This window comes from Solea senegalensis, linkage group LG3, assembly GCF_019176455.1.
Source record: "Solea senegalensis isolate Sse05_10M linkage group LG3, IFAPA_SoseM_1, whole genome shotgun sequence".
Lineage (NCBI taxonomy): Eukaryota > Metazoa > Chordata > Actinopteri > Pleuronectiformes > Soleidae > Solea > Solea senegalensis.
In genome coordinates this window covers 26372294-26397876 of record NC_058023.1, presented here as the reverse complement: position 1 = coordinate 26397876, position 25583 = coordinate 26372294, and the positions used below count along the sequence as shown (strand labels likewise).

Genomic DNA, 25583 nt, shown 5'->3' with positions numbered 1-25583 from the left:
GCGCGTTTCACGGCGGGGGTGCGTATTACTGCGCAACCCCGGAACAAGAATCAACATGAATTTGGACCAATGACAGAGCTGCAGGCTGCCGGTGCGGATCACACACAGCTGTGAGTGAAGTTTCTCCGTCAACTTTTATCTTTTATCGGTTACACAAAACCTCAATACATGTTTTTTTATGTGGCATCCGTATGTATTTGACCCTGTCGACGTGACCTGGGAGGACAGACGCCTGTTCAAACTAAGCTAACGCTAACGTATATCATCAACATTTCAGAGTGAGCCTGCTAGCTTGTTGTCTAGCTAAAGTTTGGTGCTTGATAGTGACTGATATATTACGCTGATATATTATATCAGCGTAATATATCAGTCCCGACGACATGCGACCTTATTCCCAGTACGACTAGTGAGCTGTTCTATCGTGAATTGTTGATAAAACGCCCTGTGAGGCAGTCGACCGTGTCGTTATGCTTAGGCTGCCGGTTTGCGTGTTCAGTGTGATTGTATAATTGTAGCCACCAGCGCTGTGTATGTGTGTATTGCTCACACATGAATTGAAGTGTTATAACGTGCCACCTCACAGTTCTGTGCCACTCTCACTCGGTTCACTGCAGTGGGTGTTGTTCAGTCGTTTACTGCAGTAACTCGCAGCTCCATCATACATACTCACAGGAATGAGAGGATACACCACCTTATGCCTCTCTTCACAGATTGTTGCTGCTGGCTATGAAAAAACACTGAAACCACGTGAGTATTTAATTGTATTTTTTACAGTATTTCTATGGGACTGAGTCCAATATTACAGATTTTTAATGTACACTTGTATGGGATGCGACAGTATTTCATATTATCATGCGTCGTCATTAAAAAAACGCACACAAAATAGGTAAATTTTCTGTTTTAGTATAGTAGTAAATGGCGAAATCGTTAGTGTTATTAAAGTGGGGATTTGAATATGTTGTCAAGTGCCCCAACATCGTCCTGGTGATTTATTTTGAAGTACCACAAGGAGGAACCTGAAAGGTGGTGGCCTCCATAGACTTCTGTACTATACTGTATGTCTAAATGTTGTTTTTTGAACATGAAGCATTGCAACAATGCTTTTGCAATGTAATATGTTAAATATTTTGTCAACACAATTCATTGGTTGGTATTTTTAGTAAAATATTTTTGTAACATTGCAATATTTTGTAACATGATGTGTGCACATTTTCTGAAGGTTTATATGTGCAACCCAAAAGACAGTATATTATAAACAAAAAATATCCCAAATCGCAATTGCTTTGTCAGGATAATTGTGACTTGAAATGTATGTATTGTCCCATTAGTCATACTTGGGTCTCTCAGGGGCTTTTTTCATAACACTTTAAAGTTCAATTGCTTTAAAACATAGTTTATCTGATCAAACTCCCCATGCATGTTTTCATAGAAAAATGAATGCAAGGAGAAGAGGAGGGAAGCCAAACAGAGGAGGGGGTAAATTTAACAAGCCAAGGGGAGGTAGCGGAGGCGGCGGAGGAGGTGGTGGAGGCGGTCGCATGAAAGGAGGAACTAGTCGATGGGATGATGAGGATGACTTCAGCCTTGATTTTGGACCCTCTCGTTCCAGCAGGTATACCTAAACTGTGGCGGACATAATTACCAAATTATTCCAATCTATTATTGATTCAATCCCCTTACCCTTGTGTTTTTTGTTTCCATTCTACCTGTCTGGTTTTTCTGTAGATCTGGCAAAGGGCAAGGTCGTGGGGGCAGTCATACTGGGGGCAGGGGTCGAGGTAGAGAGAGGGGAGGTAGGAGTCAGCAACCTCTTCCTTCTCAGAAAAGAGGTGGCAAGGTTTTACCAAGTTCTCTGGCGAGAATCAGATCATCCCCAAAGTCGGTGGATTGCAACATCCGGGAGGCGAGCTCTATGCCGATGCAGAAGATCTTCATGACTAATGAGAACCAAAAACAACTTGTGGAGCTACTGCGTGATCTGCAGACTGAGGATCTTTATGAGTAAGTATGTCCAGGTTAGACTGAAGGCTGTTTAAAAATGTTAATATTAATGTTATAAAATGGCTGTTTTAGATGATGTATTTCCCCCCCTATTTCAAGTCCACCTGATCTTACACCAGTCCTCTTTCTCTCAGTGAATCTGGTTCAGATCATGCAGACGGAGAGGAAGAGGAGGAGGAGGAATATGATGAGTTGGATCACCGAGAAGATGGTCAGTTTTGGGTCACTAATGATGAGCCGGTGGAGAGAGCAGAAAGCCCGTCATATGAGCCCGAGTCTGATGATGAACGACCTTCCCCTGAACCTGTCATCTCCTTATTTGCAATAGGCAAACTCTGCAGGTGATAAGTCTTTTCTGTCATTGCAGATGTTGGATATTGAAGCCTTTAGCGGTTGTCCTTTTAAAAATGAATCTTTGTTGTTATGCCTAAGAAATAAGTTTGACATGAATTTATGTTGTTGTCTCCCTCTCAGTTTGCTAATATTTTCTGTTCGTAGGTATGGATTTGACAGGGAGCGTGGTAAGCTGGCACTGGTATCTAGTGGAGGAGATTTTGGAACAACTTTGGAACAGCTCCTCCACCAGGTTTTTAGTGAGCGTTTCGGCCTGAAAGCAGTTTCCCCTGATGGACTTGAGGGACTGCCTATGGATGAGTGTTTGAGTCAGAGGCAGGAGGAGGCTCTGGCTCTAGCTGCCATTTTTGGTGATCGCTTCAATGAGCGTATTGCTAATACAGTGTGGACAGTAACCCTGGACCCCTCATTCATGGCGGCCAGCAGTGGTACATATGAAGTTGATAGTAGAGGTGGTGGAGGGTCTGTTGACATCCGTGATGTCTGCAAATTCTTCTTGAAAGGACAAGGCTGCCGCTTCGGGAACAGGTGTAAATTTAAGCACCAGCTTCCCACCAAAGGCAGGTCTGGTTCCCCAGACCTGAAGGGCCCGAGCAACCCCGGATTTAGTAGTTACTCTCCTCCCGAGTATGAATTAGAGGTGCGTTTCCCCAAAGGAAATCGATACCCATTTCAGGCACCAATAGTTGCCTTCAGCACCAACGATGAATCTTTTGGAGCTGCAGGGCGGCTCAGTGTGACTGAGAGATTATTCGAAGAGGCATTCACTGCAGCAAAGTGCAGCGAACCTGTTGTCTATACTCTGGTCACCTTGTGCGAGGATGAAAATGTCATGAAAGAACTGCTGGCTGTCGGTCACCACAAATACAGCACGCCACCACCTGTTGTGGTGGTACCTCCACCCCCTGCTTTCATAGCCAAGAGTAAGAATGTGAAGAGTAAAGTATCGGAGGAAAGAAGGAGTAGTAGTACTACAAGTAGTAATCAGACTAACAGCAGAAGGACTGCTTCATCTAACAACCAAAGACGCACTGATTGTGAGTCCAAAATACTTAAAAGTTCATTTATTTATTGTCGGTCTTCCTCAATTTCATAAGTTTATGTGTATTTGCTTGTGTATTAAACCACCAGTTTCTGTTTTTCAAGTGAAAGAGCCGAGCGAGGCAGAGGAGCTGGATGAGAGGGAGGGAGATCGAGAACATGAAGCTGTTCTTGTTCATAATGAGAGTTATGTCAGTCAGAGGAAGATGGTAAATAGGTACAATGTAAAGACAGAAAACTCACTGCAAGAAAACCGCAAGCTGTGTCGAGACTTCCAAAAGAAAAGGGTAAGAAGAGAAGTTGTGCTTTACTTTCTTTTTTCCTTGACGACATAATCAAGTGTTTTAATGTTGTATTTTGATGGTGTGTTGCTCTTTCCGCTTCCTCTTTCTTTTCATCCAGTCATCAAAGCTTTTCCTGTCCATGCTGGAGCAGAGGAAAAGTCTGCCGGCTTGGCAAGAGAAAGACCACATCCTTGACCAGTTGGAGCAATGTCAGATGCTGGTGATCAGCGGGATGACAGGGTGGGTCCCTCATAGGAATACCAAATATTTGCAATTTCAAAGTCTAAAATATGGGGAAATTTTGCAAACTTGCTTTGCTTTGATTTAAAGCTGTAGTTACTTTTTGTTTTGTTTTTCCTTTTGCTGCTGATGTTATTAGTCTGCGCTCTGTTTGGAACAGTAACACTATTTGCAGCATCTGCCAATAAGCTCTGGCTAGCAATACCAGCCCAGATTGTTTGTGTGTATACAGCAGCAGTGCAGGCTCAGGCAGGGCAAAACATTTATTCTGTCAAACTGCTGAATAACTCTTATTTTTTTCTGAGCATTAGCATTTACTTCTGAAACTTTTCTTGCATACTTCTCTGTATTTTAGTCATACTCAAAGCCTCGCTTTGCTAGTGCAGTGTGGCTTTTGCCTCTAAAACTGCTAAAAAACAGATAGTCGTGTGGAGCTGATATGCTTAATGAGATTGTCTTAAATTAAGCGTGAAGGTTTTAAGGAAAAGTAAAACCAAGGATTTATTTCTTTAACATAACAAAACCTGCTCTGAGCATCTGTAGGATTATCTTGTTTATTTTTTCTTTACTTCTCTACAGGTGTGGTAAGACAACTCAGATCCCTCAGTTCATTCTGGATGCCTCATTACGTGGCCCAGCAGAGCAAGTCGCAAACATAATCTGTACCCAGCCACGCCGCATATCTGCCATTTCCGTGGCTCAGAGAGTGGCAAAGGAGCGTGCAGAGAGTCTTGGCAACTCTGTAGGATACCAGATCCGTCTGGAGAGTGTCAGGGTATGAGCACAATCAGCATAATCTATCAGCCGTTAAGTCTTAAGTTCTGGGAAAGTGAACAGAAAATGAATAAAACAGTAGTGATGAATAAATAATGACTGCTCTTCTCTGTCAGTCATCTGCCACCAGACTTCTGTACTGCACTGTAGGTGTGTTACTGAGGAGACTGGAGAGTGAGACAGACCTCAAAGGCGTCACGCACATCATTGTGGATGAGGTGCACGAGCGCACAGAGGAAAGGTGAGACTGTGCAGAATGTGTACAAGAGTGTTTCAGTAAATTATATATATTGATCAGTGATTGACTTAATAATCAAAATGAATACCTAACCAATTAATCGTTGTAGGACTTGTGTGTGACTATGTTGCACTTAAATGACTTCTCTGTTTGTAATGGCATTTTTATCAGTGATTTCCTGCTGTTGGTGCTCAAAGACCTGACTGAGCAGAGACCAGACCTGAAGATTATTCTCATGAGTGCGACACTGAATGCCAACCTCTTTTCTGAATATTTTTACAACTGTCCTTCTGTCCATATACCAGGTAAAAAAACAAAACTTTTTTTACCTGCATTATACTCTTCCCATGTCATTTGGAATTTTGACTTTTTCACACTCATTGAAATTGTGTTCCAGGGCGGACGTTTCCTGTCGACCAGTTTTTTCTTGAAGATGCTATTGGTAAAACTGGGTATGTTTTTTCAATCAAAACGTCTTTGTACTTAATTAATTTTCTGTTTCTTGTACTATCTTGATTTTTTTGTAACATTTGTTTTCCCAGCTACGTCATTGACGATGGCAGTCCGTACTTGCGCTCAGGGAAACAGAATTCTTCCTCCACGGGTGGACGAACAAGCAAGGTACAGCCGAGGGACATGGAGGATGATTTGTCTAATGACGGGTGGAACTTCTCGTCTTTCTGCAAGAAGGACTTTATCAAAGACTCAATCCCAGACCAACAGCTCAGCCTGCAGGATCTCACAATCAGATACAAAGGTCCAAAGAGCCGATTACTAAAAGTTTTAGTGGTTCTGGATCAAAGAAACTGCTGTTACATAGCTGTGCATTCATTTCACACTTTGACTTCTTGTTGTTCAGATACAAAGAAGTCCGTGCTAAAGACCCTTGCTGCAATGGACCTGGACAAGATCAACATGGACCTGGTGGAGAACCTGCTGGAGTGGATTGTAGATGGAAAACATAACTACCCTCCAGGTGAGACCCACACACACATATTCATAGCCTTGTCTCAGTGACTGCGGTGAATCTTATGAACCTCTGCCGTGTTTCTGCCTCCAGGGGCGGTGCTGGTGTTCCTGCCCGGCCTGGCTGAGATCAAGATGCTCTATGAACAGCTCCAATCTAACAGAATGTTCAACAACAGGGGCGCAAGCAGGTCTGTGCCTTTTTAAGACATGCGTCTACATTTTACAATGTATATTACATCATTCAAATTGAGGTGAATGTGAAGGTGAATTTTAGATTTTATTCTGATATTTTCCTGCAAATTTCATGGAAAGCAAAACAATGTTATTATTTATTTTGAAGTATTATCTATGTTTTGTAACATATATTAGGAGTTTTATTAATGTTAATGTAAGTGTTTTAGATAACTCCTGCAATCACCCCTCTATAACCCAAACATGTTGGAACTATGGTGGAATACACACACCTACAAAAATGGTCATTGTGTTGTTAAAGTTCCCATAGATACAGCTGTTTCAAGTATTATTTATATGGTTTGTCAAATTTAACATCATATTCATATGAGATAGTAAGTTGTTCTTTGTTTTTGCTGAGTAATCTTTAACTTTAAACCACACAAACTTCTGTAGAAACATGGAGGGGAAAGATCGTAGCCTCCATAAAGCAAAGTTGTTTAAGTACATATGAAAGGCTAACTCTAAGCTTATGAAAACCACACCATCTTTATTTTAAACTGAATACTCAACAAACAAACATACTTTTTTTTTATTCAATTTAAACACTGGACCTTTAAACAAAGTAGGAAATTAACACTAGCAATTTGTCAAATGTTAATGTCCTCGAGTGTTCATCCCCACCTCAGGTGTGTGGTGTACCCACTTCACTCATCTCTGTCCAATGAGGAGCAGGAGGCAGTTTTCAGTCGTCCCCCGGAGGGCGTCACAAAAATCATCATTTCCACCAACATTGCAGAAACATCTGTCACCATCGATGACGTGGTATATGTCATCGACTCTGGCAAAATGAAGGAGAAAGGGTAACTCAGTGTTTGGCTCAAGTGAACAGTTGCTCTGCCGATGATTTTGACGACAGGTGTGAGTTACACGACATTTTCTCATTTAGGTATGACGCATCTAAAAGCATGGAGAGCCTGGAGGAATCGTGGGTGTCTCGGGCCAATGCGGTGCAGAGGAAAGGACGAGCGGGGCGCGTGGCCTCGGGGGTCTGCTTCCACCTCTTCACCAGCCACTGCTTCCAACACCAGTTGGCTCAACAGCAGCTGCCTGAGATCCAGAGAGTGCCTCTGGAGCAGCTCTGCCTGCGGTAAATCCATCTGTTTGCTCTTTGTACCCTACTGCTGTTGTCTCTGTGAAAGCCAATAATAGAGTTTTGTGTATAACAAGGGTATTAGGATCAGTGATTGGAAATACTGCACGAGAATATGTCCAGGGCTTGTCGGCTTGGGATTTGTCTAATCCTGCCAGGCTGTACCTGTGATACCTGTCAGGCAAATTCAAAGCAGCTGTTTATCATGCTAGTATTTATAATCCCTTTCTCTCTCTCTCTGACAGAATCAAAATCCTGGAGGTGTTCACTGAGCAAAATTTGGAGTCGGTTGTCTCTCGGCTCATCGAACCCCCAGCTATGGGAAGCTTGGATGCAGCCAAACAGCGCCTGCAGGAACTGGGAGCTCTAACTGCCGAAGAGAGCCTGACCACGCTGGGCTACCACCTGGCCGCCCTGCCTGTCGACGTGCGCATTGGGAAGCTCATGCTGTTCGGAGCCATCTTCCGCTGCCTCGACCCATCGCTCACCATCGCTGCCAGTCTGGCCCTCAAATCACCATTTGTAAGGAAACCAAGAAGCAATTTCTATTTATTGTTAACACAAGCATGATTTCCTGAGCTATGTTACAGCAACATGTTTATCAACTGAAGAGTAAAGCTGCTGAACTACATATGTAATAGACCTGAATGTGTCTTTCTATATTTTGTCGTTTGGTTTCCAGGTGTCTCCCTGGGATAAGCGAGAGGAAGCCAATGACAAGAAACTTGCCTTTGCAGGGAACAATAGTGATCATGTTGCTTTGTTAAATGCATATAAGGTAGGTTACTGGGGTTATTCGTGTTGACAAATAACACAAAGACAATGCTGATGTACAACAATGTTGACCAAGCTTTTTTAATGTGATGTATTTTCCCTGTGCTGCAGGGATGGTGCCGTGCGGCAAAGAATGGTTACAAGGCCAGTTCTGTTTACTGCAGAGAAAACTTCCTGTCCTGGCGAGCATTACAGGTCAGCCGGTGCTGTTTGTCTTTTCTCTTCTATAAATGTGTAATGTGGTTTCTGTAGAACTCTTCTTCAGCACAGCAGTGAGTATTTATTTACAGTACGTCAATGTTGATGTATTGTAGACTACAGCGTTGACGTTGTACCCTAAGATTCACAAAAAAATGGCTGACGTTAAACTACAACCCTAAGTTTGATTGTGTGTAATTATTTGTGTAACGTGTGCTGTGATGTTTGTAGGAGATTGCCAGTCTGAAGAGGCAGTTTGCTGAGCTGCTGTCTGACATTGGCTTCATCAAGGAAGGACTAAGGGCCAGGGTGATAGAGCGCATGTCGTCTAATGGCACCGACGGTGTTCTAGAGGCTACTGGCCCTGAGGTAACACACACACACACTCTCACATACATTTTCTAGTATTTATGTTAAAGAAAATGTGATGATTTACGACATATATGCCCACACTTTCTAGGGGAACTTGAACTCAGAAAACCTTCGTCTGATGTCCGCCATGCTGTGTGCTGCCCTCTATCCCAATGTGGTCCAGGTAGATATTCAGTCTGACTGTTATTTTAATGGAAAAACTGAAATTCTATAAAATCCTGGCTTGACTTGACGCTCCTGTGTTTGATGCTGTGATGTAGGTACTAGAGCCACAAGGGCATTACCAGATGACCAGCACAGGGGCAATGAAGATGCAACCTAAGGCCAACGAGCTTCGCTTCATGACCAAGAACGATGGCGGTGTTTACATACACCCCTCATCTGTTAACTATAAGGTGAGACAGCCCAGACAAGCCCAGATGGGGCGATGTGTTCAAAGAAAGTATGTAAAGACAAACACACCCTGTGACTGTTGTCGTTGGTGTTCCAGGTTCGTCACTATGGAAGCTCCTACCTGGTTTACCACGAGAAGGTGAAAACAAGCCGTGTCTTCATCAGGGACTGCAGCATGGTGTCCGTTTACCCGCTTGTGCTATTTGGAGGTGGTCAGGTCAACGTGCAGATGCACAAGGGAGAGTTCATCATCAGCTTGGATGATGGATGGATCCGATTTGCTGCTGCTTCTCATCAGGTCAGAGAAAACATGTACATTTATTGCAGTATTTTTTTCACTTATAGCTAAAAAAAAAAGAATCAGTATTCAACAAGTCTGACTGTACAGATGCATTATGCAAATTAATGCTCTACTCTTGTTGCTGTAACATGTAATAAGTTTTAACCGGTGATGAAAGTTGTTAATTTTGTGGCAGTGGCTGCAAAAAAAATCAATGTTTGAGTGCTGATAAATGTAAAACAAAAAAACTGATGCAGATCAAGTGGACGTGACGTGTGGCACTGGTCTCTAGTACAGATTGTGTTCATGCAGATCAGGAATGTAGTCACGTTATCCTTATGCCACCTCCATATGAGGACCCCCGGTCTGACCCGCACCAAGTGTGATCTGCACATCATTCAGGAAGGATGTTAGAAGCAGGTCTGAATGATCTTGGTCGTGGCCAAAACTGAGGGATGATGAGAAAAGTTTAAAAATATAGTTTTAATGAATAGTCAGAGATTAGAAATGACTGTATATGGCTTGTGAACATGCATATTAACTTAGCTCTGTGAATATGATGTCTGTTTAACCCAGGTGGCCGAGTTGGTGAAGGAGCTGCGCTGGGAGCTGGACCAGCTGCTTGAGGACAAGATCAGGAACCCGAGTATGGACCTGTGCAACTGTCCCCGTGGCTCCCGCATTATCCGCATGATCGTCCACCTCATCTCTACAGAGTAACGCTGTCCTTAATAAACCTCTTTGTCCCTATTTTCAATCTCAAGGGCTTTAATGCATAGATGTCCTCCTTTCCTACAGCTCTACACATTAAAAAAAACATGTTCAACTAGAATGAGGTTAACAATTTAATTTGTACTTTGTGAAGAATGAGCCACACCACCCTGCTTTCACCTGGCACTTTACTCAAAGTATCAGTTTACACCAAGCTTTTATCGTGCTGCTGCTCAGGAGGCTTATCAAGCAAAGTCTGCCTTGAAAGAAACAAATCTATGCAGGTGATCAACAAACCTCCATCTTTTGATACCCAGAGAAATGGAAAAGCTCTTGTTTTTGATATACTGTATGTGCAGTAAATTGACACACACTCAAATACAATTTGTGAACTGTGCACTTCTATTGTCGGTTGTGTCTTGCTCGCAACTGAAAATGTTCTTGTGTCCATATTGGACTTGCTCTTATGTTTGTGGATATTTATTGATTATGCATGAACAATACACACGAGAGCTTTTGCATGAGACTCAGTCGTTTTACAATTACTGAATGTATTTAAATGTTTACGGCAATGACAAAACTACACTTTTACAATAAGAATGCAAGGGCTTTTTAAATCATCATGTTGACAAGTGATGACTTCTACTGCAAACTGCATTCAAAACAAAAAATAAAGTAATGACTTCAAAAGACGCCTGACTTTTTACCTCTTTTTCCACTGCTTTTAGCTTTTTGTCTTGCATTTAAAAACCTGCTGTTGTGGATGCCACACAGGAATTTACAGGCTTTTGGAAGAGGCCAACCCACTCATTCATGAGCAAGTCTGGTCCGTCTCTATGACAACAGGACAAAAACAAAACAAATAGGGTATCACTGTCCTAGTTGAAGCCATTCAGTTGCCATTTACAACAGTGCCAAGTCCAGAGCTGGTAAGACGAATGGATATATCATTAATTTTTCCTTACACTGTTGTGAGAAAACATTGACTGATTATTGATGTCCATTAAAGCATTTTGTTTCATATATTTATGCATATTTTAACATAACATTTGTATTTTGTTTAACAGATGAGTAGAAGTCCTCATCAAGTTTTCACCATGGTATGTATATTTAGCACATTTTGCTACAATAAAAATCATAAGTTCAGGGCACATTGTGTAGAACTGTGATTGTGTAAGAACTGAACTTAAACAGGCATTTTGCATTTTCTTCAAAAGCCAACCAAATCAAGGAAATCAAGGTCCCACAGTTCTCGGCCTGTCAAGAAGACAAAGTCACCCAAAAAGAGGTCCTCTAGTGCCAAACCGACCAAGAAAGAGGTAGACCTCCTCAGCCCAGCAGCCATGGAGAACGTCTACTATATTTCTCATAATGCGGTGGACTGTCTGAAATTCAGAGGCTTTGGGCAGCCAAGTGCAAATAAAAAGAAGAAAAAGAAGAAGGGACCAAAGCGTAAGAAGAAAAAGTAGATCACAATATTTGCCAAAGCTAACAGACTTTTATTATTAGCGTAAAATGAATGCTGTATTTAAATGCATTGTCAGTAGTGCTGTCTAGTGGACAGATTTGTAATAACACATTTGAAATTTGAAGGTTTTGAGAGCTGGAACTAGTGTAGTGCAAATTAGCAATAAAATGTTACTAAATTAATGACAACTTAAAATTTCTTTATCATCAACTTTATTGTAAGCTAAACTGATTTAACATTTTGTTTGCACCTCCATAAAAAGGCTGCTGTTCTGACAGCTCAAAAGCTTGTTAAAGAATGTCTTATCTCAATGGAATTCAACACACGAGCAAATGCACACTCAGTCTCATGACGTCCACATAAATGTGGAGATAATGAATGTGAAGTAAGGTTAAACACCACAATGCATCACACAAAAGGCCTATCAACAGTGTCACGATCAATTCTGCAATGTCTGTCATGGCACTATTGGATAAAGTGATCCCACAAGTAAGTTGTAACAGTTTTAAAATCCAGTCTTAATACTATTTTACTATCTTACAAAAATAGGCTACAATTAAACATGCCTATACAAAGGGATAAATAAATGGTGTTTTAGGCACTGCTGACATTTTCAAACGTATAAACAGTCTGTCCTTCAACCAAAATGTACACTCTTCATACCAAAACTAAAATAAATAGTTTCTCTCTGCATTGTTGGTCTGTTGTTGGCTCACTCTGGGGGCTTCTTCTTGGCCTCCACGTCTTTCTTGAAAGCCTCAATTTTCTTGGCTATGTTGGGGATCTAGGAAAGAAACAGCATTGCAGTGACTTAACATTGTTTCCTGGCTATAATTCTTATTCTAAAATTAAAGAACAGGAAGCTCTTTCCAAATATGTTTATGAATGTAAAGGAATTAAAACATACTCTTACAGTTACCAAAATAGTATTGTAAATCCAAGTACATTTTGATCTAAATGTGACAAAAAAAAAATCCCATAGTCACATATCCAGGCCAATTGAACAACGATCTAAACAAATACAGTAAAATCCATTCTGGAAAACGTTTGACTTTGAACATGATTCGAATAGATTATGTCTACAGTAAATAAGTGTACCAAATAAAATGGCCGCTGATGTAGGTCACTGAAGGGGAGATAACTTTAGGATCACTTCTCTAAACACACACAGTTTGGGACAGAGACAGAAGCAGGTAACTAAAAAGACTTCTTGTATTCCAGTTGTGGTTTACGAATAAAGACAAAAAAAGGATAAACTTACATCATAGTTTTGAGCGAGGTACATCCCAACAACGTTACCCAGAGTGAAGCCAGCCTGAAAGATAGAAGGATAAAAAACTGTCATTGAAGGCCGAAATATGTAACTCGTAGATGCCACAATTGTCAAACTCGTAATGTTTTATTTAATTCGTGTCGTTTAAGTAGAGGTTAATGGCATATTTAGAGTTATTCGATTTTAAAATAAGAAAAAAACTTGCTAGTAACACTGGTTATGTGTACTGACAGCCGTTTATCATTACGCTAAGCTACATTCGCAAGCATCTTTTTATCATTCCTTCCTGACAAATGTCGATGTTGTAAACGTTGACGTCAGTTTAACTCACCAGGAATTGTAGCATGGTTGAATGATTAAGTCAGTATCGGACTGTCCACAGAAAAGTATCGTGCTATTTTTTTTAAAAGACAGTCAATTCAAAAGTTTGACAGGAAAAACAAACCAAGTTGCTACTAGCTCAAAGAAGCTAGCCTGACAGCAAGCCTCAACCCTGGCACTGACTGAGTTAGCGCGAGAAAATAGACCATCGCGATATCTTAAAGAGCAGATGTTATTTGTAGTCTTTTCTTGTTCTTTACCCTGTGGTTTTTACCGACAGGAAACTACAACTCCCACCACCACCGTGCAAACCCTTGCCTCCATCCAGTGGGTGTTGCTGCAATGGTGGTGTCGATGGGACATTGAATGACTTTGGCTCAATCACGAAAATAACTGGGTTTATTCACTTTCACAGCATTGACGCGAGCATGGAGGCTCTTATCCCGGTCATAAACAAGCTCCAGGATGTGTTCAACACTGTGGGTGCGGATATCATTCAGCTGCCGCAGATAGCGGTAGTCGGCACTCAGGTGAGCCGCTGTGATTGTGTGTGCGTTTTGACAGATAGCGGCTGACGAGCTACACAGACAACCTTGCTTCAACAACAGTCACGCATAAATAAAGACCGTAATTATGAAACGTTTAATAGCTACAGAATGTACTACAGTATAGTGTATTCTGGTCCCAAAACTGAGGCTACATATGGACAGTTTAAGAGCAAAGACGCCGTGCTAACACCCTTCTGTTTAAATGAAGTAGTCTGCTACATGCCTCATCTGCAAAGTCTGCACTGGCAGTGGCAGTGAATTCTATTTTGATCATCTTTAAATTCAATCACTGCTATTTTGAGACACACACACACACACTAACCTCTGTTAGCTAAACCAGGTCAGAGCTTTTGGAAAAAGACAGGTGCAATTAAACTGTGCTGTCTCCATCTCTGGTCCATTGTGATTCAGGCCATGATGGATTTGTTGTCCTAAATCAGTCCTTGGTTTATTCCTTCATATTCTAACCCATATCTGTGTTTGTGTTCTTTGTCTCCAGAGTAGTGGAAAGAGTTCTGTGCTGGAGAGCCTGGTGGGCAGGGACCTGCTGCCCCGTGGGACTGGCATTGTAACTAGGCGACCTCTCATCCTCCAGCTGGTGCATGTTGATCCAGGTGACGCCAGGAAGAACGATGACGTTGGTAGGTATAGGTCTTTTTTTCCCTTCACGATTACTCATATTGATTTTACAGTTCATATCAATAATTTAAAACAACTTTTCCCAATGAATGAAAAGAAAGTTACTTAATGGGTGACGGTGTTTCAACTGGACGGTTGAGGATTTAGTTCCCGGCTCTGCCAGTCTACATGTCGATGTGTCCCCCGGGCAAGACACTTGACCCCAAGTTGCCTCTGACGAGTGTTTTGGCAGCGTGTGAATGTGAACGAAAGACGTATGTTAGAAAAAGAGCTGCACATAGATGCGCTGTGTGAAGGAGTGAATGGCAAAACTAATGTGTAAAGCAGCTTCGAGTGGTCAAGACTAGAAAAGCATCGACCATTTAATGAGCTTGACCTTTAGATTAATTTGATTATTTAAAAACAACTGATGTAGTATAAGCCCGAGGTAACCTAACATGTACTCCAGCAATGTTAATGCAACAGCATTTGCAGGAGTCACAGTTACGTTGCCTTCTCTGCTTCATTCAGGCTGCAAATTAGGATTAAACAAAAGGACAAACCAGGCTGCGGCTTTAACATATGCAAATGACACAGACCGAGTGATTCTGTAACACCATCTCTCTGCAGTTTTAGCTTTATTTATTTATCTTCCTGACCAAGTGATTCATCTGCAGTCTGCTTCCAGAAGTAGTCAGTTTATTAAGATCATCAGCCGATATATGACAGACATAAATAAATGTTTGATAAATAAAAATGACTCCTGAATGATAGTTTAAGAAACCATTAAATTGTGGGTTTAAAACTTCTTTATGGACAGAAAACAACAACTGTTAAATGTAGTGAAACGTTTCCCAAATCTGAGGCAAAACATTTAACAGCAGTTATGTGAATTATGTGGAGTGTCTCAAAGCATTATATCAACATACATAGTTATATATATATATATATATATATATATATTGTTTTTATAGAATTGCCCAGGCCTATTTTCAGTCTATTCTTTTAGAGATGCTTGTGTGTGTGTGAAAATCCCAGTAGATCAGCAGTTTCTACAAAACTCAGACCAGCCCATCTGGTATAGAGAATCCGATTTGTCCAAAGTCACTTAAATCTCCTTTCTTCTCCATTCTGATGGCCAATTTGAACTTCAGAAGGTCACCTTGTCCATGTCCATATGTCTAAATGCTTTAAATTGCTGCCTTGTGATTGGTTGAAAATATATCTTTATAAACGGGCAGTTAAGTAGTTTACTAAAGAATTGGCCAGTAAGTGTATAGGGGTACACTGTGGTCTACACTTTAAAATGCCACAAGTACTCTCCTAATTTTGCTCCTTCCATCACAAAGAGCTAGTAACTGTCGTCTTGTGTCCTCATTGTAGTTCCGTTGTTTGCTGTGTTTGTTATCCGCCTGCTCAGAGCTGCCGTTAAACCCCTGCGTTTGAATACTGAATACCATAACACCAGCTGCTTTCTCGTGATTTTACAGGTAGAGAAGGTGAAGAATGGGGCAAGTTTCTTCACACGAAAAACCAGGTATGGGTTTGTGCAATGTAAAGGGTCTTTGTTGTCGGTGTCGGTGTCACTGATTGTCTTGAGCAATTTCTCCGTCTTCCTCTTTGCAGATCTTCACAGATTTCGATGAAATCAGGCAAGAGATTGAAACAGAGACCGAGCGAATATCAGGAAATAATAAGGTGAGGACATTTTGCATGTTTTCTAAACCAGACCCACCTCATTTGCTCACATCTCACATATGTCGCAAACAATGAGGACTTCATCCAAGGCAGTGCTCAGATTTAATGTGGCCTTGGATATTTTACTTTTTTACTTTTGTCACAACTAGGTTGAAAACAGAATACAAATGTAAGTACTATCATTTCCAAACAAATGAAAAATTAGATTTTTGAATAATGATTTTTCATTATATTTCCTGGTGTATAATGGAAATAAATGACCGGTCACGCTTGGCAACCACCTACTCTCATTTTATTGGAAAATAACACATTCATTGGACATAATTTATCATTTGTTCATCAGAAAATCGAAGAAAGATCACATTTGACCATCTACATAGCTTATAGTACACTATACATGCCTGATTTGGAAGAAATAAAATTCTATATCCACCTCAATCTTAATGGATTCTTTTTTGTATCACACCCCAACCTGCCATCTGATTTCAAGAAAATCAGGTTTGCCTGATTCTGCTAAGACACACAGACACAGACAAAGAACCAAATCAAACAACCAACACCCTTGGTGAAGCTTACAAACAAACATTCTTACTTCTGGAACACCGGCTGCAAAGACTGGCGACTAACACTTACAGGAAATTACAATAATCCATACCCAATTAGAAGACAGCATACATTAATACTTTGAAAAACTACCCCCCAATAATGGGAGTATGTATAATATATACAGTTTATATTATATTACTATACTAGTATTTCATTATATCAGAAACCCTGGTGGGAAATCACAATCATTTTGGCATCTGGTTCAATGCTACTGGGATCAGTTTTGGAAAACTGTAGTATGAGTTATCTATATACACATTTCTTTAAGTATCATTAGTGAGTGTCACACAGTTGTGAAGGCCCTCTGTGTGACCTCATCAAAAGCTTTAAGTATGTCGGTGTCAGTGAGAGGACAAGACACTGACACTTCACCAACAGGGATTCTAAAACTCCTCGGCGTGAGATACTGTCTCTTGATCCCTGCTGTTTCTCCACGACTGAGCATTCATTGAAAGTCTCAGTACACTGTTCGGGTTCTGTGGGAGAACTGTTTTTACTCGTCTGTCTTCAAACCGCATCGCTGTGAGCCGTCCCAAAATAACCTGGAAAGTCTTCAGCCTTTCCTCAACGTCTCCGGGTTGCCATGTTTCACATCAAGGATCCAGAGCAAAAGCATCCATTTGTCAGAGATATTTCAGAATCCCACAAGGTCATTCAAGGACAACACGTGTGGATTCTAAAAATCAGACAAACCGTCAGAGGTTTCAGTACCAGACAACTGAAATGTTACCTAACATATGTACATATATGTTAGGCCATAATTCATACAAAGACTGTGCTCTGGCAAGTTTGGTAAATCAGTGCAGAGTTGTTAAATGCTCAGTACAGAACTGTTTGTTCTTGTCCCTCTGCAGGGGATTAGCGAGGAGCCCATTCATCTGAAGATATTTTCTCCTCACGTTGTCAACCTCACACTGGTGGATCTGCCAGGAATCACCAAGGTAACACAGGCTGTGCTTCTGACCTCGTCCGCCCTAAGTCAAGGCTTTGATCGATACTACAGCGCTCCGTCGCTGATTGAAGATGCAGCTGTTCATTAAAAACATTTTCATCAAGGCACGGTTTTCTCAAACATATCTGGTCATTATTGCTAAAAACCCCTATGTGGCTAATGGTTTTGTGTATTCAACGTTTGTACACCGCAGGGAATGATCAGCCCCGGCTTAATTTTTCAGAACGGTTTGCTGTTAAAGTTCAGGTGTATCCACTCAGCAGGCTTTAATTCCAGGCTCATTAGTTTCTTCCCTCTGGTGCAACGTGTTAATTTTAGAAATCCCCACCGCTGCACTTCGTAACGAATCACACCGAGATGCGCCGTGTTTTTGTTTTGACTCGATCAGGTGCCCGTCGGGGATCAGCCAAAGGACATTGAGGTGCAGATAAGAGATCTAATCCTGAAGCACATCTCCAACCCCAACTGTATCATCCTGGCTGTCACGGCTGCAAACACAGACATGGCCACTTCGGAGGCTCTGAAGGTGGCTAGAGAAGTGGACCCTGATGGTAAGAAAGACTGTCTTTCATCATTGATTTTGGTGAAGCGATAAAGCCAAAAAAAAAAAACCAGTTTAAACCAAGGATTACATTTTTGACCAGTGTGAAGAGGTATTAGTGACCATTTTTGTGCCTCATCACTAGGCAGGAGGACGCTGGCCGTGGTGACCAAGCTGGACCTGATGGACGCTGGTACTGATGCCATGGATGTGCTCATGGGCCGAGTCATACCGGTCAAACTGGGCCTCATCGGAGTCGTCAACAGGTGTGAGCAGTTCACTGTTTACATATTGAATAAATTATGAAATCATTTATGACTCTAACAATGGAGGCGGGATAATAATAGTGATGAGAGGTTGAGTGGAGATGTTACTGTACTCTTTAAAGGCACATAAATCATCTATTGATGTTTTGCTTCATTGACTGTGCTTACATTATGGATTCTATGTTATCACTTACCGTCACTTACTCTTTCAGTAATAGTATTATTTTGTTGCCGTGCAGCTTGAAATATCAGTGTTGTGTTGCTGAATTTGAATCCCAGGAGCCAGCTGGACATCAACAACAAGAAGCCCGTGGCCGATGCCATTCGAGACGAATACGCTTTCCTGCAGAAGAAATATCCGTCCCTCGCCAACAGAAATGGAACCAAATACCTGGCCAGGACCCTAAACAGGTAAATAATACAATGCTCATGTTTTCTTATATATATACTGTATGTACTGCGATTTATCGATTCATGTTATAACATTTTAAATGTCAGCTTCAATGCAATAGTCACCATGTAACCTGTGGAGGTCCAGTGACTATCAGTGAGGGTTTGTTGGCAGAAATTAAATATTCTATCCATAAATGTGTTTGTGTAAGTGTATCTTCACTTGGGTTTCGTAGCCTTAGAATAAAGCTTTTACGTGTACTTGAGAGCAGGGATTTGCTTTGCCAGAACATGACTTTCATGTTCTGCAGTGGAAACTTGCTACACATACAAGAAGGAACATCATTTTTGGTGTCTGAAGGCCACCGTAGTTTCCCTGGCGCGTTCGGGAAAGGGAGATGTGAGTGGGAATCCTCCATTTGTTGTAATCTGTCATCTCACCTTGAGATGTCACTAATTCATAAACACTGGACCTTTTAGAAGTTGATGGAACATTAACATGACACAATCAAATTATTAAGTGCTACCTTCTAAGCTATTAAATGTTTCCAACACAATTGTTTTTATTAATTGGCATAAAAACAAACAAACAATTAAATTGCAATTTGCCAGTTACATTATTTCAAACTGCAATATGTAATTAATTAAGTCATGTTCAGTCCTTGTGTCTGTCATTACAAACCATTTTAACAACACAGTTGTTGACATAAATAGATATTAGTGTGCTCCCGTCAATTTATTTCATTATATCATAAACCAACTGAGACGTTCTAATAGTAAATAATTATTGTTCAGATTTTATTCTTGTGAAACAATTCCAGAACGTTAATAGTGCAAAAAGTAAGACGTGATACAGATATCGTTTTAACATTTAACACCTTCAGTATTTTGAATATCAGCAGGAAGCCTCACATTATTCATCATGAGTGACGAATAACATTGACGCAGCGTGCAAAGCTATTTTCTGCCGTTTAAACAATAGCAACCGTCTGCCCTTTGCTGTGTTAATGTCAGGTTACTGATGCATCACATCCGAGACTGTCTCCCCGAGCTGAAGACACGGATCAATGTCCTGGCAGCGCAGTATCAGTCCCTGCTCAGCAGCTATGGAGAACCCGTCGAAGACCAAAGTGCCACCTTGCTCCAGCTCATCACCAAGTTTGCCACCGAGTACTGCAACACCATCGAGGGCACGGCCAAATACATCGAGACAGCAGAGCTGTGAGTACCGGTGTCTTTCCTCCACTCGGCCACACGGTGATGCTGTTGGTCCAGCGCCGTGAAAGGGAGCAAAACAACTGCATTGGTTTCATAATTTAATATGACACAAACTTGTGAGTTGAGGCACGCACAGCTGCTGTGAAGGAAGAGCTGACAGGAGAGGAGGGCTTCACTCTACGACTAATATCCCCCCGCTGCTGTTTTTCAGGTGCGGCGGAGCCAGAATTTGTTACATATTCCACGAGACTTTTGGCAGAACACTGGAGTCTGTGGATCCTCTGGGAGGACTCAGCACCATAGATATCCTAACAGCCATAAGGAACGCAACAGTGAGTGCTGCTGCATTGTCTCATGAGAAGTGACATCATTAGGGTCACTGCGGCTTCTCCTCTCGGCATCATTAGCAGTGGAAAAACAATAAAATATGACCTTTTTTTTCTTTTTTCCTCTAAGAGACACAACCTATCCTAGTTCTTTTGCCATGTGCTATCTTTAACTGTAGTGTGCAACTTTTAAACACAATAATGATGCGCGTGACACTCTTCACCTTTTGTTAAATAAGTGAACGCAGTGCTGATCAAGCCTATCAGCTTCTCAGTGAAGCAGATCTTGTTTGGCCTGGTGACATTCATACACGGCACACAGGAAGTGATTTATTTTATGTCAACACAGACGGAAGATATTTTTACATTCACTCTGAAAAGATCTGTTCTGATTGGAATGTACAGTTCCTTATTAATCGACTACTAAATTAATCTATATAACTATTTTGATACTCAATTATTAATATTATTAATCGGTTAGAATCTTTTTCATGATAAAATGAGATTTCTGATTGTTTCAGCTTCTTAAATGTGAATATACTCTTGACGAAACGGTCCATAAAACTTGATTAATCATGAAAATAATTGACGGATTAATCGATTATGAAAATAATTATTAGTGTGTCCATGTAAACATAGCTAGAGACGACAGTGACGATGCGCTAGTAAAGCAAAATGGCTCCAAACAGATAAGACATAAAACACAGAGAAGCATCCATGATACGTTTCAGATTCTGTCGGGGACTTTGTGTAATACATTTTTATTGCTCAAAAAAAACAATTGCTTGCCAGAGTGGGATTTCAGATGAAGGACGCAGCATACAAATAACATTTCTGAAAGACCAAACGGATGCTAAATAATAACATCATCAACAAAAATCACTACACCACTTATGCACTGCAGCTTTAACTCCTAACCTGCAGCTCTCTCTCCTCGCCACAATCAGGGCCCACGTCCGTCACTCTTTGTGCCTGAGGTTTCCTTCGAGCTGCTGGTGAAGAAGCAGGTGAAACGCCTGGAGGAGCCCAGCTTGCGCTGCGTGGAGCTCGTCCACGAGGAGATGCAGAGGATCATCCAACACTGCAGCAACTACAGCACGCAGGTAAATCGACTCTGCTAATGTCTCACGAGACGAGGAGGAAGGAAGGAAGGAAGGAAGGAAGGAAGGCTGTTGTATTTACTCATGTGTTTTATCGTGCAGGAGCTACAGAGGTTCCCTAAGCTGCACGAGGCCATCGTTGAAGTGGTCACCTCCCTGCTCAGGAAGAGACTGCCTGTCACCAATGAAATGGTACTTTCGTCTCATAATGTCGGCTCCCAGCTGTGGTTCTGCCATAGATTGTTGTTTTCGAATCACAATCTGTGGCTCGCTCGCTGGCACGTTTACTTTTCAAACTGGATTTCAACAAAAGGCTGAACTGACCGATGACTGACGTCGTCCTCTTTTTCATGACGCAGGTCCACAACTTGGTTGCAATTGAGCTGGCCTACATCAACACCAAACACCCGGACTTTGCAGATGCCTGTGGGGTCTTGAATAACAACATCGAGGTTTGTGTTGAAAGTAGATCAATCAACAACATAAATACATTTATTTTTTGGACTTGTATTTACTTTAGACGACACCCTCACTTCCTGCATTGCCTCTTTTAAAGAGCTTTTCCTTTTTCTTTTTTTTTTAATTTTTATGTGTTTTCCGATTTCTCTAACCCTCACATACTTTCCTGTGATGCGTTGAATCCATTTTTGCCAAAACCACCAACTAACTGCACCGACATCTGCTTTCATGTGTGTCTTTGCAGGAGCAAAGGAGGAACAGGATGAGAGAGCTGCCCGCTGCAGTGCCCAGAGACAAGGTAAAAGACCGAACCCTGCTTGGAAATGTAATGACAGCGGCCTACATGTTCTGTGTGTTTGAGTATAAAGGGGGACTTGTGTGGCGTAAATCACTCATGTCGCTACAGGATGAGGATCTCTGAACCCAAATGCTTCGGATAGTTTCCAGTGAGGAATTTTATCCCACATCTCCTCTCTCTTTCCCAGAGCATCTCCTCCCCTCCCCTCAGATGTCTTTCCACATTTCCTCTATATTTTTTCTCTCCCCCTCTCTCTCTCTCTCTCTCTCTCTCTCTCTGTCTCTCCATTCCTGGTCTCATATTCCCACTAGTCTGTTGGTAAAGGCCCGGCTGGTTCAACTGTCTCTGGCGAGCCCGCTGCATCTGGAGCAGACATGGACGGTGCCAAGGTGGGCACGTACGCAGCTCGCTGGCTGTGGGGCATGGATGGATGGATGGATGGGTGAATGGATGGATGGATGGATGAGCACAGGCTTCTGGCATGCTCTTTGATCTGTCTGCTGATGCCATGCTCTTGTATTGCTTTTTTCTCTTCTTGTCTGTGTGTGTCGGTGAATATGCATTAACGGCATCTATTTTCTGCATTTTCCCCCCAAAAGCTGCTCCACCTGTTTCACAGAAAATGTCTTCTCTCTCTCTCTCTCTCTCTCTCCTCTCAACCCCCTTTTGCGGTCTTTAAACACTTGGTCTTGGTTGCTTTTGTTGCTCTGTACTGAAGTCATTTTAAGGCTGTACTTTGCCCCATTTTAAAAGCTTTAGCCTTAAAGTAGGGCTGATATACCTGTAAATGTTGAAACCATTGAAACATATGTACTTTAGACAAGCGGCTTGTTTTACCGAGCTCTATCTCTACAGCAGCCTGAACACACATACGTTTGCGTGTTTTCAAGGAGGAAAGGAACTCTACAGTCTCACCACACACTGGACCTTTTTAAATGTCTGCGATCTCTACGTCGAGACGCCTGTTTGAATTGTGGTTGAAGTATTTATACATATGAAGATTATTTTCTAAACACTCTAAAAACATCTTCTCCTAGTAAACCATGGTGAAAAGTGAAGAGTGCTGGTCAGCGGGCTTTGGTGTTGTGGTGATATTTCCTCTGTTCTTGGCTCCTCAGGCTGCAGCAGCAGCAGGAGCTCAGGGCGACCAGGAAGGCACGGGCAACTGGAGAGGGATGCTGAAGAAAGGAGAGGAAGCCCCAGGCTCTGGACCTGGAAGCCCCCTCAAAGGAGCCGTCAACCTCCTTGATGTGGTAACTAAACACCTGCCTTTTCAGCATTGCACCAGTATTTTTTTGACCAACCGTTATAAAACAAAAAAAACGTCCTCTTCCTTTCGTCCGTCCAGCCTGTGCCAGTCGCCAGGAAGCTGTCGTCACGTGAGCAGCGGGACTGTGAGGTCATCGAGCGCCTCATCAAGTCTTACTTCCTCATCGTGCGCAAGAACATTCAGGACAGGTAAGAGAACGAACGCACAAATAACGGATACATCCGGTGTTCTGTTCATTATTGTTTATTGTTTACTCTGAAGATATTTGCACACGGGATGTTTTTTGTGTGCGATTCGTTGTTTCCAGTCAATGTTAACTTTCACATCCGAGATGGAATTTCACTCAGCAGTTTTTGTTTTTTTTTATTATGAGTTTCATGTCTCACAGATACAGATACAGATGTGACATTAAATTAGATTCAAATACAAATGCGACCTTCACCCTGCGGGTAAAAAGTCTCCTCTCTTCAGTTTTGGCTGTATCCAGGTTTTTTCCTTTTCATTTAGTAAAACTACTGAGCACCAGCTCATCAACACGACACACCGACTCCACTCGTTTCTTTTTCTCCAAGAAGTGATTTCTTTTTTCTGGTCTGTATAATTTATTTGCTTAATGGCTTCTTAACTCACTTCCAAATGATTTGCAGTTTCATAGCCTGACATCCCCACTCATACTCATACCAAACTGCTTTGATGCTCGTTACCTCCAAGAAGGAAGAAACTTAAATCTTTGAGTCTGGGCTGCCTGAGCTCAATTGAACACATCTTATTAGTTGACTTGATACCGAGACGGACGTAATCCCCAGGCGAGTCAAACTTGAGTCCCAATATCTTGTTCCATTTGTTTCCCCTCTCTCTCTCTATCTGCCGCAGTGTGCCAAAGGCAGTGATGCACTTCCTGGTCAACCATGTGAAGGACAGCCTCCAGAGTGAGCTTGTTGGTCAGCTTTATAAATCTGGCCTCCTCAATGATCTGCTGACTGAGTCGGAGGATATGGCCCAGCGGCGCAAGGAGGCGGCGGACATGCTACAGGTAACACACCTTACCTTGTTTGTATTTGATGCCTTGAAGCTTCCTTTTTTTCATCCCTTCTATTTGTTTTTGTTTTTTGTTTTTTTTTTACAAATTCCTGTCCACAGGCGTTGCAGAAAGCCAGCCAAGTGATCGCTGAGATCCGGGAAACTCATCTGTGGTGAAGAATCAACAAAGGGAGCTGAACCCGAGCCATTATCTCCTCGCCATGCACTCATGTCTGAACTTGAAGTTTACAATTTGCAACCTCGATAAAAATGCACTGTTCTGATCCCTGCTCGGATGTAATTTCAAGTATCAGTGTGTACCTGAAAGAAATGAAGGTTAATTGAAGTTGTTAATTGAGATTCATTGTGTTAAATTGAGTGAATTAAGTTTGCGTTCCTGCTGTTAAATAAGGCTCATGGTAAGATTTTAGAAACTAGTTGCCCCACACGGCTACAGGAGGAATCAAGAGTGGAACTAAAGGCAAAGGGTGTTTCAGTTTTGACAGACTGTGGTTAACCAGTGTGAAAATGGATTTTAGTGTGAAGTGTAAATGAGCATTTTGATGCCATATTGGCAGCAAAGCATTCTGAAAAACATTGTTCTAGGGTAATATAAGTGAAGAATATTATTCAGTCCCTCATCTGCTGTTTTTTCATGTAGGAGTAGTTGTCAGAAATCATGGAACCTTACATATCATAGTGTTACAATACAGCAGGGATTGGTTCACCAAATTTATATACTTTGCTCCTGACTTATAGCAGATATTGGTCCCATAACCTGTGTACATACTTTATTCTTTGCACTGTTGTCACACTGAATTGTATAGAGAGGCCATCATCCCGACACTGTACTGCTAAAACTGTATTTATTGATGTTATTTAAGTGTGTGGATATTATAAGCAACCTCAGTATACCATTTGGTTGACTATTTATGTTTACATGTGAAATCTGCTGTGCACTGTGGTTCGATTTAGATGGTTCCCAAAAGAATAAATTGAAGTATTTTATCGCCACTTTAGTAAGAGTCATTTATATGTGGAGACCGTGGAGATGAGTCGAAAGAAGAGCGACAAACAAACAAAATCCTCACAATAACGAAAAAAAGAGAATGTGGTAGATGTTTTAAAGAGCCAAAAATGTCATAGTTTAGTATGTCGTCCAAAATCACTCAAAAATGTCATAGTTTAGTATGTCGTCCAAAATCACTCAAAAATGTCATAGTTTAGTATGTCGTCCAAAATAGGCCAAAAATGTCAT

The 25583-nt window shown here is 41.6% G+C and overlaps 4 protein-coding genes across 6 annotated transcripts; 3 read left to right on the top strand and 1 right to left on the bottom strand.

Annotated features, from left to right (window-relative positions):
* The first annotated feature begins 132 nt into the window (after nt 1-132).
* On the top strand, nt 133-10645 carry dhx57 (DEAH (Asp-Glu-Ala-Asp/His) box polypeptide 57). Its single transcript, XM_044020604.1, has 24 exons — nt 133-747; nt 1430-1612; nt 1726-2001; nt 2136-2342; nt 2500-3392; nt 3502-3683; nt 3799-3920; nt 4500-4695; nt 4811-4935; nt 5104-5237; nt 5330-5384; nt 5475-5689; nt 5792-5908; nt 5993-6089; nt 6762-6935; nt 7022-7222; nt 7471-7747; nt 7908-8003; nt 8111-8194; nt 8429-8566; nt 8658-8732; nt 8830-8964; nt 9060-9260; nt 9819-10645. Exons 2-24 carry the CDS (start codon nt 1434-1436, stop codon nt 9960-9962), a joined length of 4323 nt encoding a protein of 1440 aa, XP_043876539.1. The 5' UTR covers nt 133-747; nt 1430-1433; the 3' UTR covers nt 9963-10645.
* Nucleotides 10646-10822: 177 nt separating this feature from the next.
* LOC122766028 (small lysine-rich protein 1) lies at nt 10823-12114 on the top strand. The gene is made up of 3 exons (XM_044020608.1): nt 10823-10882; nt 11021-11053; nt 11171-12114. Exons 2-3 carry the CDS (start codon nt 11021-11023, stop codon nt 11420-11422), a joined length of 285 nt encoding a protein of 94 aa, XP_043876543.1. The 5' UTR covers nt 10823-10882; the 3' UTR covers nt 11423-12114.
* Nucleotides 11432-13205, bottom strand: stmp1 (short transmembrane mitochondrial protein 1). Its single transcript, XM_044020609.1, has 3 exons — nt 13026-13205; nt 12683-12736; nt 11432-12205 (listed from the first exon to the last, which is right to left on the bottom strand). Exons 1-3 carry the CDS (start codon nt 13038-13040, stop codon nt 12134-12136), a joined length of 141 nt encoding a protein of 46 aa, XP_043876544.1. The 5' UTR covers nt 13041-13205; the 3' UTR covers nt 11432-12133.
* LOC122766026 (dynamin-1-like protein) lies at nt 12506-25339 on the top strand. 3 transcript variants are annotated; one of them, XM_044020606.1, is made up of 20 exons: nt 12506-12614; nt 13431-13545; nt 14063-14204; nt 15672-15718; nt 15808-15879; nt 17340-17426; nt 17826-17988; nt 18124-18244; nt 18524-18655; nt 19649-19855; nt 20064-20184; nt 21126-21281; nt 21381-21470; nt 21638-21730; nt 21982-22035; nt 22347-22424; nt 23154-23288; nt 23384-23493; nt 24179-24338; nt 24446-25339. In XM_044020606.1, exons 2-20 carry the CDS (start codon nt 13444-13446, stop codon nt 24500-24502), a joined length of 2127 nt encoding a protein of 708 aa, XP_043876541.1. In that variant the 5' UTR covers nt 12506-12614; nt 13431-13443; the 3' UTR covers nt 24503-25339. The 3 variants fall into 3 exon arrangements, with proteins under 3 accessions (XP_043876541.1, XP_043876540.1, XP_043876542.1); XM_044020605.1 differs by lacking the exon at nt 12506-12614 and having other exon boundaries at nt 13296-13545; XM_044020607.1 differs by lacking the exons at nt 12506-12614; nt 22347-22424 and having other exon boundaries at nt 13297-13545.
* Nucleotides 25340-25583: the final 244 nt, after the last annotated feature.